General features: G+C 40.8%; 1 gene segment (V, D, J or C); it reads left to right on the forward strand.

Moving 5' to 3' along the window:
* Positions 1–2595: 2595 nt before the first annotated feature.
* On the forward strand, positions 2596–3077 carry LOC128774087 (immunoglobulin heavy variable 1-69-2-like). The segment is given in 2 exon segments: positions 2596–2684; positions 2764–3077. Coding segments are annotated over 2 exon segments (366 nt in total).
* The last annotated feature ends 9853 nt before the right edge of the window (positions 3078–12930 follow it).

The raw sequence follows: 12930 nt of genomic DNA on the forward strand, positions 1-12930 counted from the left end.
GTAAACATTTATGTGCCAAATGGGAGAGCACACAAATATATAAATCAATTAATCACAAACATAAAGAAACTCACCGATAGTAATACCATAATATTAGGAGACTTCAACACCCCACTCACAGCAATGGACAGATCATCTCAACAAAAAATTGACAAGGAAAGAATGGCTTTGAATGACACACTGGACCAGATGGACTTAACAGATATATTCAGAATATTTCATCCTAAAGCAGCAGAATATGCATTCTTCTCCAGCGCACATGGAACGTTCTCCAGAATAGACCATATACTGGGACACAAATCAGCCCTAAGTACGTACAAAAAGATTGAGATCATACTGTGCATATTTACAGAACACAATGCTGTGAAACTCAAAATCAACCACAAGAAGAAATTTCGAAAAGTAAAAAATACTTGGAGACTAAAGAACATCCTACTAAAGAATGAATGGGCTAACCAAGCAGTTAAGAGGAAGTTAAAAAATATATGGAAGTCAATTAAAATGATAACACCACAACCCAAAACCTGTGGGACGCAGCAAAGGTGGTCATAAGATGAAAGTATATAGCATTCCAGGCCTTCCTAAAGAAGGAAGAAAGATCTCAGATACACAACCTAACCTTACACCTTAAGGAGCTGGAAAAAGAACAGCAAATAGAACCCAAAACCAGCAGAAGACAGGAAATAATAAAGATTACAAAAGAAATTAATGCTATCGAAACCAAAAAAACAGTAGACCAAATCAATAAAACCGGAAGCAGGTTCTTTGAAAAATGAACAAAATTGATAAACCACTAGCCAGTTTGATCCAAAAGAAAAAGGAAAGGATGCAAATAAGTAAAATCAAGAATGACAGAGGAAAGATCACAACCAATACAACAGAAATAAAAACAATAGTAAGAGAATATTATGAGCAATTATATGCCAATAAAATGGGCAATCTGGAAGAAATGGGCAAATTCCTAGAAACATATACACTACCAAACGGAAACAGGAAGAAATATGAAAATTTGAACAGACCCATAACCAGTAAGGAAATAGTATTAGTAAACAAAAATCTGTCAAAAACAGGACTCCAGGGCCAGATGGCTTTCCAGGGGATTCTACCAAACATTTAAGGAAGAGTTAACACCTCTTCTCTTGAAGCTGTTCCAAAATATAGAAAAGGAAGGAAAACTTCCAGACTCTTTCTGAAGCCAGAATTACCTTGATTCCAAAAGCATACAGAGACCACACTAAAAAGAACTATAGACCAATTTCCTTGATGAACATGGATGCAAAAATTCTCAACAAGATATTAGCCTACCAGATACTACAATACATTAAAAAAATTATTCACCACGACCAAGTGGGATTTATACCTGGGATGCAGGGCTGGTTCAATATCTGCAAAGCAATTAACGTGATTCATCACATCAATAAAAGAAAGGACAAGAACCACATGATCCTCTCCATAGATGCAGAGAAAGCATTCGACAAAATACGGCATCCTTTCTTGATAAAAACCCTCAAGAAAGTAGGGATAGAAGTAGCATAACTCGAGATCATAAAAGCCATATATGAAGGACCCAACACTAATATCATCCTCAATGGGGAAAAAGTGAGAGCTTCAATGTGCTTAGTGTTACTACAGTAGTGAAGAACTAAGGTTTCTCTGCACAGCATTCTGGGGCCTGAATTCCTTTTTCTGGTGCTAAGGACATTTCTCCCCTCCTGGTACAAAAAGGGTGTATTTCACATAGGAGATTTATATTCTATTTAGGGAACAAAGGATGGTCAGTGCGTCTCTGCACTGACTGTTTCTCAAGCATGTTTCATTCCAGCGGCATATTTGGGGTGGCATATTCTGCTCCCCTCCACCATGTAATGCTGGAGTAGAGACACTGGAATAAATGTCCTGTGAGTCTTGACAGGAACCTCCCTGCAGGGCCGGGTCTAGACTGCAGGGAGCTTTCAGTACTACCCAGCACCAGGCTGCCCCCCCCAGGTGAGTAGGTGCACAAGGGGTGAGGAAGGCTTTCCTGTCGGAAGCCAGTGTTTCCTTTTCCAGAAAGCAATCTAAAATATGAGTAGGATGAGGGATGCTAAAGGGTGTTTAAATATCCTGTTCCATCAGAGCATTTAATGAACTCAGGCAGTGAGAAGACACTTGACGCTGCTACTCCAGGGCTTTTAGGTATCTTCATCTAAGAGATGGAAGCCAGGACGCATTTATTACCCCATTTTGTGCAGCAGTTCGGAGACACGCTTCTCCAGGAATAAGACGTTCAGATATCTGAGCCAACAACAGGTTCAGGTGTTCTCTGCCTCATTCAATACTGGTCCACAATGGGGAGAATTTCCTGTAAGGTCTTATCAATCAGTGGCAGGAGCTCAGTCTGCACACAGTTCAGGAACCTGGCCAAGGACCCATGTCCTCAAACAAGGATTAGACTGGTGCTCTCTGAGTCACAATGTACACAGTCTCTGGGACCGTCTCCAGATGGTTCTGGTCCTGTGTATGAAATACTCTGTCTCATGGCTATGCAAATAGTCCTCAGAGCACTAGGTTAAGTATGGGTGTGTCTGTGCCCTGAGAGCATCACCGTACAATGCCATCCTCTACCGGAGACCCTGAGACACATCCCCTCACAATGGACTGGAGCTGGAGAATCCTCTACCTGGTGGCAGTGGCGACAGCTAAGGGTCAGCCAAGTCCCTGGACACAGGAGAGGACCAGGACCAGTCAACACTGATTTCATCCACTCTTGTCCCCTCTCTACAGGTGTGCACTCCCAGGTTTTGCTGGTGCAGTCTGGGGCTGAATTGAGGAAGCCTGGGGCATCAGTGAAGATCTTCTGCAAAGTATCTGGATACAGCTTCACTGATTACTATATTCACTGGGTGCGACAGGCTCCTGCACAAGGGCTTGAGAGGATGGGAAGCATTGACCCTGAAGATGATTCTACAAGCTATGCACAGAAGTTCCAGAGCAGACTCACTCTGACAGCAGACACATCCACAAACACAGCCTACATGGAGCTAAGCAGTCAGAGGTCTGCAGACACGGCCATGTATTACTGTGCAAGGACACAGTGAGGGGTTGTCAGTGTGAGCCCAGACACAAACCGCCCTGTAGAAGAAGATCAGGACCGCCAGGGGGTGCACACTATGCACCATTCTGTTTGTGTTCCCAGGAGCAGGTGCAGGTAGGGGTTGTTGGAAGGTTTTGTGCCATGGCCTGGGGCTTCCTCTCCATACAGCAGTTTCCCCCAGGAAGCCTCTCTGGACACATGATTCTGTGCTTACCTACTCGGGTCTGGTTTACAAAGTTTGTTTTACCAGGAACACTATACTTACATGAACAAGAGATAGAGTCTCTTACAATTGCTTACCCTTGTACTAAATATCGATGGTTTACACGTATCCTGATGCACATCAACTGAACATTTACAGGAGTCCCAGGTGCGCTCACTTTGCATCTAGGACCACAGGATCCCATAGCTCCTGGTTATCCTCACCCTGCTCTTGTCCCAGTCAAACACCATGACACTTCATTCATGTCACTTAGGTTCTCAGAACTTTATATGTGTTACAGTTTTCTTCAAATACTTGAAACTACAAGAGAAAAAGCATCTACATGTATTAGTCAGGATAATCCTGAGGAACAGAACACATAGCACATTGGCTTACATGACTAAATAGGCTGAGAAGTCCCATGATATACTCTCACATGCTGGATACCCAGTAAAGTCAAAGGTGTAATTCTCATCTGATTCCAAACTAGTGTCAAGTCTGAGAATGTGGGGACCTGATGGTTTAACTTTCACTCCAAGGGCAAGAGGAAGCCAATGTTACAGCTCAAGCAGGCACACAAGAAGTAAAAATGAGAGAATCTGCTTCACTTTTATTTTTATTCTATTCATAACCGTAATGGATTGGGTGATGCCCACTTACCAAGACACCAAAACGCAAGAACACAGTGCACACAGCACTCACCGCAAACCCTTCCTGAAGCGCCAGTCTCCGTACAGCATATGAACTCTTCTTAATGTAGCCATGACTCTCAGAAGCAGAAAACATAACAGGTTTTCTAAAACACAGAAGAAGACAGAGACCTAGACAATATGAGAATATGGAGGAATTCATCCCCAAAGAGAGAACAAGAAAGGATCATATCCAGGGATCTAATCAAAACAGATATAAGGAATAGGCCTAAAACAGAACTGAAAACAACAATAGTAAGGATAATGGATGGGCTTGAGAACAGCATAGAAGACATCAAGGATATGCATACCACAGAGATAAAAGACATAAAAACTGGTCAACGGTGAAATTTAAAAATTCTATGAAAGAGACATGATGCTTACTGCACATAATAATGGGTGGAAACAGCAGAGGAATGACTAAGTGATATAGAAGATAAAATTATGGAAAATAAGGAATCAGAAAAGAGAGGGTAAACTAACTTCTTGGGTTATGGATGTAGACTTAGAGAACTCAGCCACTCTGTACAGTGTAGTAAAATTCCTTTCATAGGAGTCCCAAAAGAAGAGAGGGAAAAAGGGACAGAAGGTTTATCTGTGCAAATTGTAGCTGAAAGTTGCCTTAACCCAAGGAAGGAAATGAACATCCAAATCCAGAAGGCACAGAGAACTCCTATCAAAATCAACAAAAGTAGGCCATTACCAAGAGAAATCAGAAAATTGACATAATAGAGAGATAAAGGAAAAATCCTAAAAGCAGCAAGAGAAAAGAAGTCCCTAACAAGGCAAGGCAAATAAGGTTAGTTCCATTCACAGAAACTTACCAAGAGAGAAGGGAGTGTCATCATACATTCAATGTGCTGAATGGGAAAAAAATGGGCAGGGAAGAATACTTTATCCAGGAAGTTTGTCATTGAGAAGAAGGAGAGATAAAGAGCTTCCCAGACAAACAAAATCTAAAGGAGTCTGTGACCCCTAATCCAACCCTGCAAGAAATACTAAAGGGGACTCTTTGAGTGGGAAAGGAAGACCAAAAGCAACAAACATTAGAAAGGAATAGAATAAATCTCCAGAAAAAAAATTACTTTACAGAAACATTGTGATAACACAATTACACTAACATCATATCTTTCAGTAATCACTGTGAATGTAAATGAACTAAAGAGTCCAGTCAAAAGGCACAGAGTATCAGAATGGATTAAAAAAACAAGATCCATGTATATTCTGCCTGTAAAAGACTCCTTTGAGACCTAGAGATACCTGTTGATTGAAAGTGAGGGGTTGCAGAACAATTTATCATGCTACTGGACATAAAAAGAAAGCTGTAGTACCATATTCATGTCAGGCAACCTGGATTTAAAATACAAAGCCTGCAAAAAGAGATGAAGAAGGGCATTATATCATAAAGTGGTCTATCCAACAAGAAGCACTAACAACTGTAAATATTTATGACCACACATTGGGGCACTGAAATATGTAAAGCAATTAATGACATAAAAAAACTCATTGATAATAATACACTAGGAGTAGGGGACTTTCACTTGTAAGTAGGGGACACCCCACTTGCAACAATGAACACATAGTGTAAGAAGAAAATCAAGAAGGAAACAATGGCTTTGAATGACACAGGTGCAGATGGACTTAACAGATATATTCAAAACATTCCATCTTAAAGCAGCAGAATACATTCTTGTCGAGTGCACATGGAACATTCTCCAGAATAGATCACACACTGGGTCATAAATCAGCCCCTACAAGTACAAAAAGATTGAGACTATGGCATGCATATTTTCAGATCAGAACACTATGAAACTTGGAGTCGACCACAAGGAAAAATTTGGAAACACCACTAATAGTTGGAGTAAAAGACCATTGAAGAATAAAGCGGTTGACCAGGAAATTAAAGAAGAAATAAAAATACATGGAAGCAAATGAAAATGTTAGCGTTGACGGTCCAAATCCTGTGGGATGCAGCAAAAGCAGGTTTAAGATGGAAGTAGATAGCAGTACAGGCCTAACACGATAAAAATAAAATTTTAAACACACAACCACTTTACACCTAAAGAAGCTAGAAAAGGAAGAGCAAATGAAGCCTAAAGTCAGACGAGGAGGGTAAACAATCATAGAGTACCTATAAATGGCATAGAAAGAAACAAAAACAGTAGAACAGATCAACAAAACTTTTAGGTTGCTTTTGAAAGAATGAATAAAATTGAACTTCCTGGACCAGATTATTCAAACAGAAAAGAAAAAGGACCCAAAGAGACAAAATCATGAATTTCATGGGACAGATCACAACCAACACCAGAAATACAATCAATTATAAGAGAATATTATGAAAAACTATATACCAACCAATTAGGCCATCTGGAAGAAATGAATAAATTCCCAGAAACATGTAAACTACCAAAATTTCAACAGGAAGAATTAGAAAAGGAGAATGACAGACCAATTGCCCAGGTGAACATGGATGCAAAAATTATCAACAACATACTTACAAATTGAATCCAACAGTACATTAAAAGAATCATTTACCAGGATGAAGTCGGATTTATTCCTGGGGTCAAGGATGGATCAATATTAACAATCAATCAAAGTTATACACCGTATCAATAATAGGATAAGATCCAAATGATCCTTTCAATAAATGCAGAGAAGCATTTGATAAACTACACTATCTTTTCTTGATAAAAACCATCGAGCAAGTAAAGATAGATGGAAAATTCTTCAACGACATAAAGGCCATATACAAAACACGCACTGTTAACATCATCCTCAATGGGGAAACACTGTGTGCTCTCCACATATGGTCAGGAACATGACAGGGATATCCACTGTCACTAATTTTGTTCAACGTAGTACTAGAAGGCTTAGTCTCTGCAATCAAACAATGAAAAGAAATAAAAGGCATAGACATTTGAAAGGAGTAAGTCAAACTTTCACTCTTTGCAGATTACATGATACTCTATGTGGAAAATCCAAAAGATTCCACCAAAAGACTTCTAGGGTGGAGACAAAACTCAGAAAAGTTGTAGGATACAAAGACAACATCAAGTTATTGGCACTATATACATACACCAAAAATGAAGCAGAAAAGAGAGACATTAAGGAATCAGACCCATTTACAATTGCACCAAAAATCATAACATACCTAGGAATAAACCTAACCAAACATGTTAGAGATCTGTATGCTAAAAACTATAGAAAGCATATGAAGCAAATTACACAAGACACAAAGGAAGAGCATTCCATGGTCATGGATTGGGAAACAAATATTGTTAAAATATCAATACTACCCAAAGCAATCTACACATTCAATGTGATCCTTACCAAAATAACACCAACATTCTTCACAGAAAAAGAACAAAGAATTTTAAAATTTGTATAAAACCAGAAAACACTGAATTGGCAGAGCAATGTTGAAAAAGAAATCCAAACCTGGAGGCATCACAATTCTAGACTTCAAGCTGTATTACGAAGCTGTAATCATCAAGAAAGTATGGTACTGGCACAAAAATAGACACATTCATGAATGGGACAGAATAGAGAACCAGATTTGCTGAACAGTCTGTTCAGCAAATGGTGCTGGGAAAACTGGATAGTAACATGCAGAAGAATGAATCTGGCACACTTTCCTACAGCAAACACAAAAATATATTCAAAATGGATGAAAAACCTAAATGTAAGACCAAAAAGCATCAACATCTATAAGAGAAAACAGACAGAAACCTCTTTGACCTCGACCTCAGCAACTTAATAGACACGCCTCTAGAGGCAAGGAAAACAAAAGCAAAAAATGAACTATTGGGACCTCATCAAGATAAAAAGCTTCTGCACAGTGGAGGAAACAGTCAACAACACTAAGTGGCAACTGACAGAGGAGTGAAGATATTTGAAAATGACATACATGGTAAGAGTTAGTATCCAAAATCTATAAGAACTTAACAAACACAGAAGAACAAATAAATATCCAGTGAATGGTCAAAAGACATGAGCAGACACTTTTCCAAAGAAAACATCTGGATGGCTAAGAGACACATGAAAAGATGCTCAACATCACTCATCATTGGGGAAAATCAATTCAAAATCATGATAAGATACCACCTCACACCTGTCAGAATGGCTAAAATGAACAATTCAGGAAACAACAGATATAGGCAAGGATGTGGAGACAGAGGAACCTTCCTATACTCTTGGTGGAAATGCAAAGTGGTGTGACCACACTGGAGAAGAGTTTAAAAAGTTAAAATAGAATTACCTTATGTCCCACCAATTTCTCTACAAGGTAGTTACACAAAGGACACAAAAATTCTGATTCAAATAGCTAAACGGGTGATGGAGATTATGTAGGTCACTTGTGATGCGCACTGGGTGTTAATGTATGTGATGAATCACTAAATTTTATTCCCAAAACTAAAACTACACTACATGTTAACTAACAAAGATGTAAATAAATAAAATCTTCATATATTAAAAAACAGGGGGAAAAAAGGAAGGGGACAAATGTTGTTACAAATGGCCATAACCAATGGGATCTAGGGCAGTGAGTCTAACAACTTGCATTTACCCATTTTATCCCTAACTGGTAGTGGACATTAATTAAAAAACATACTCAGGATTCCCAATGTTGGTGCCACGTGAGTGGGAATTCAACCCCAGCTGCCCATCCCTGCTTCTCTGTGACCACATCTCATGGGCAGTCTGTCTAGACAGCTGGCATCTATGTACTGCCTGTGTGTAGACGTCCTTGCTCCTGGACCAGGCTCATTCACCCAGGTCTGCTGGGTACTCAGAAAGCACAGACTAGTGTCACCCGGCATTCCTTGTACTTCACATTCCTCTCTAGGGAACAAGCTCAGCCTTGAGGATGCATGGTTACCATGTGCTGTTCCACTGGTCTACACCACCTGACACCACCCATGTATTCCAGTACTTGCTTCTGAAGGGAATTTCCAAACAGATGACAATTTCACTAGTGATTTACACCAAAAAATTATTGGGTCCAAGTGAGGGCACAATATTGGATTTTAGCTGCATGTTAAGGGGAACTTTGCTTTCATTCTTAGAAGACAGAGAAGAGGTTTATACCAGAGACAAGGTCACAAGGACGGATCCTCCCAGAACCAGCAGTGGACCATCGCCTTACTGAGAGAGGGTACATTTCACATACAATAGAAGCTGTGAATGTATAACATCTGGAGGGAGTGACCTCAGAGGGTGGAGGGGCCACAGGGTGGCCAGGACATCTCTTTACCCTCAGGTGAGGGACCTCCCGAGTCATGTCACTTGTCCACAATACAGTCAGCTTTGCGGGTGGCTATGGTTCTGTTCTTACATCCAGAGCCCAGTTTGTAGGGCTGCCCCCAAACTCCACTGGCTAGTGTCCAACAACGTCCAATCAAGGCTGCAGAAAACAGGATGCATGTCAGCCCCAGAAGTCCTCTCTCAATGGCAATGACTCCTTTATGTGACTTTCCTTGCTGTTATCTTTCTTCATGTTTCTTTCCTTACTGTTTCTCTTCACCTCAGAGCATTTTGGGGACATCCATGCATATCCACCTGGGTTCAGTTAGACACTCAGATCCAGAGGGAGACTTGAACTTCATGCAAGAAAGTGTCTGTGCCTGGTGATGAGGGGTTTCATCCCACAATTCTCAAGGTATTCCCTCCCACAGATGTGCTGTCTTCAGGACCCACTCATCTTCAGTTCCGAGATGGACACTTGGTGACTGCCCATCTGTGTCCTGAACGCCATCCCCAGACTCATACACATGGCAGTAATATCAATGTGTCAAAATTAATCTCATGTCACAAGTCCCTTTGGCCACATAAGTTATTCTACACAGGTTCAAGAATGACATAGATGACCACAGTCCACACTGATGTCAGGGAAAGTTCACCTCCATCCCACATGACACTCACATTACCACACCCCCAAATCCTGCAACATGTCAAATCATTACATATTAAGTCAAGTCCAAAACGTTCCTAAATTTCACTACCTCTAAAACCCCAAATCTAACCATGTAGCTTGGGTAGGGTGAGACCGTGGTGCCTTCCATCCTGGGGTGAAACCCTCTCCATCAGCCGACCTGCATTTCTAGAAAACCATTTTTGTTTTCTGTATGCTCCTGCATGGTAACCATAACATAACAGGTACTGACATTCCTATCCCAGAAGAAAGACAGTGTAATTTAGAAGTGCATCACCAACAAGAAACAATTTGATTATCAATCTGGGGAAACCCGTTACGTTCAAAGACAGAATGCTCGAATCTTAGACTCCAACGTGTCTCTGGGATTGACACTTCCTTTTTTCTTAAAGGTGGTACATGTCTGAAGCTGAGCACATTTATCCCAGTTTCATGAAGGTAGAATTTCTGAGCCCAAAAATCTTTCTTTTGTTCTCTCTATTATCAAATGAAAAGTTCTCCTGACTCTTGCCAGCTGATAAGGATAACTATTCAAGATTGTTCCTCACCAATGATTAAAGGAAATATAACTGTATATTTATAGGCAAGAAGCAGAGTGAAGGGTTCAAAGATGGAAAATATGTAGGAGGAGACATCCTGTGAACAGAAGGGTCTGCAGTGCTCATGATGGAAAGGTCTCACCCTTGCCTGTTGCATAAATGGGGAGGGGAATAAAGGAGTCACTGTATCTCTGCAGGGGTCTGTGAAACAACAGGAGCACGGGGACCACCGGGGGGCAATCACAACCACCAGGGGTAACTCAGAGACCACGGAGCTCATGATCCAGGACAAGAGACTGGTTGAGGACTGGTCTCCTCGGAAGGGCTTTCAGATCCAGGCTCTGCACACTTCCTCTGACATGAACACAGCAAAGAGTTTGTAAAAGCTGTGGAAACACACAAGTGTCCTCCCTGTTTAAAGAAACCATGATAAGGGGAATACACAATTTTCCCAGGGTCAGACACTGGGATAAATACATCTTTGATCATTCTCACATTAACAAGAGTTTAGAAGAATAATGATCTCCATTTCATAGATGAAGAAATATTTTTAATTAACATCATTCTTCCTGTTCTCAGGTGTTTTGCCTTCAACATATTTTAATAAAATTCAACCATTTTAACGTTATTGAGGCTTTCTTTTTTTAATGTTTATTTATTGTTATGGGAGGGAGAGACAGACTACGAGCGGGCAAGGGGAAGAGAGAGAGAGGAGACACAGTATCAGAATATCAAGCAGTCTCCAGGCTCTGAGCTGTCAGCACAGAGCCCGACACAAGGCTCAGACTCATAAACTGTGAGACCATGACCTGAGTCAAAATCGGACACTTAACCAACTGAGCCACCCAGAGGCTCCATATTGAGGGTTTCCATTGATGTCCACATAGGGTTCATGTGTAAATGACCCCTTGTGTTTGTAGAAAAACCCTGGCATCTCCATCATCTCTGTGAGTCTCTGTCGAGGCTTCTCACTCTCTCCAATTTGTGACAGAATAGACCTGGCTTCCACCCATCACTCTCCTGGGACTTCTAGAAGGTCAGGAACCTGCAAACCTCACTGGGATGTCCAGCCTTGTCCTGCATGTGGTTCAGGAGGCCGGTGGGTCCCCTGATGGGGAGCACAGGTTCAGATACTGGGACTACTCTCACCTCATACGTGATCTTGGACATTCACACACTCTGTCTCTGCCGCAGTGTATCTGTTAACCTGTACAATGGTGGTATACTGATTCTTACCTCAAGTGTTTGGGTTCATATGTGAAAATAAGGATTATCATGGGTACTTATAATCACTGCAGCAAAATCACAAATTAATAAATCACAATGTCCTGAAAGATATTGTGACACCAAACACTGCCCCATCCCTTACACCTGCCAAACGTCACTGGCTTCTTGAGGATTCTGTTGCAAAATTTACTATATTGTCAAAGGACATCTGTATGCTGATTAAACCCTCCCATCCCTGAAACTGTAGCTGGGTGAAGAGCCCCAGCCCCTAAGTGTTCACATTCAGTGATCAGAACAGAACACAGACATCTCACCATGGAGTTTGGGTTCACTTTGGTTTTCCGTGGTTCTATTTTAAACAGTAATTCCTGATGAACAAGAAACACTGACAATGATAGTGGATATGAGTGAGAGAAACAGTGGGTGTGTGACATTTTCCTGACTTGTATCTGTAGTTGTCTTGTGTGACGTAGAGCTGTTCCAGTCAGGGGGAGACCTGATGATGCCTAGCAGGGGAGGGGGTCCCGGAGACTCTCCTGTGCAGTCTCTAGATTCACCTTCAGTAGCTAATTGATGAGGTGGGTCTGCTAGACTCCAGGGAAGGGGCTGAATGGGAGTCTACATATCTGTATGGTATAAGATAAGGACCAAATGTCATTATTTTACTCACTGGAATTCAAAACCATTTGTGAAAGAGGCCATTTTTTCCCTAATTTTAATTCTATGAAATCTCATGGAGGATTTGCTGACTGCATCCAGACACATTTCACTCTGGTCTCTGTAATCTGCTCCACTGGTCTGTGTGTCTGACTCTGTGCCAGCAGCACAGTGTTATAGACAATGTACCTCTGCAATATACTTAGAAAGGAGGACGTGTGCTGTCTCCAGGTTTGTTCTTCTTTCTCAGGATTGTTTTCTCACTTCTGTGAGCTTTGTGGTACCATATAAATAAGAATTTCCCAGATACATTCATTGGCATTTTTATTAACTCAACTAATATTAGAAATTATTAGAACAGATAAAAGGAATAAAAAGTGTAATAATACAAAAAATTAACAAATTGAAATTGATATCTGGAAAGCTAAATGCAATTGAAAAAGCATCTCTACTAGGAAATAGGTAAAACTCAAACAGATACAATCAGAATTAAGGAGGGGACATAACTGATACCAAAGAAGTGAAAAACAATAACAGAAAATGCCTAGATAATTATAGACCCATTATTAGATAACTAAGGGGCAACTAGGCAGTTTCTAGAGTTATACAAT

This window comes from Panthera pardus, unplaced genomic scaffold, assembly GCF_024362965.1.
Source record: "Panthera pardus isolate Hobbes unplaced genomic scaffold, ASM2436296v1 HiC_scaffold_285, whole genome shotgun sequence".
NCBI classification, from domain to species: Eukaryota; Metazoa; Chordata; class Mammalia; order Carnivora; family Felidae; genus Panthera; species Panthera pardus.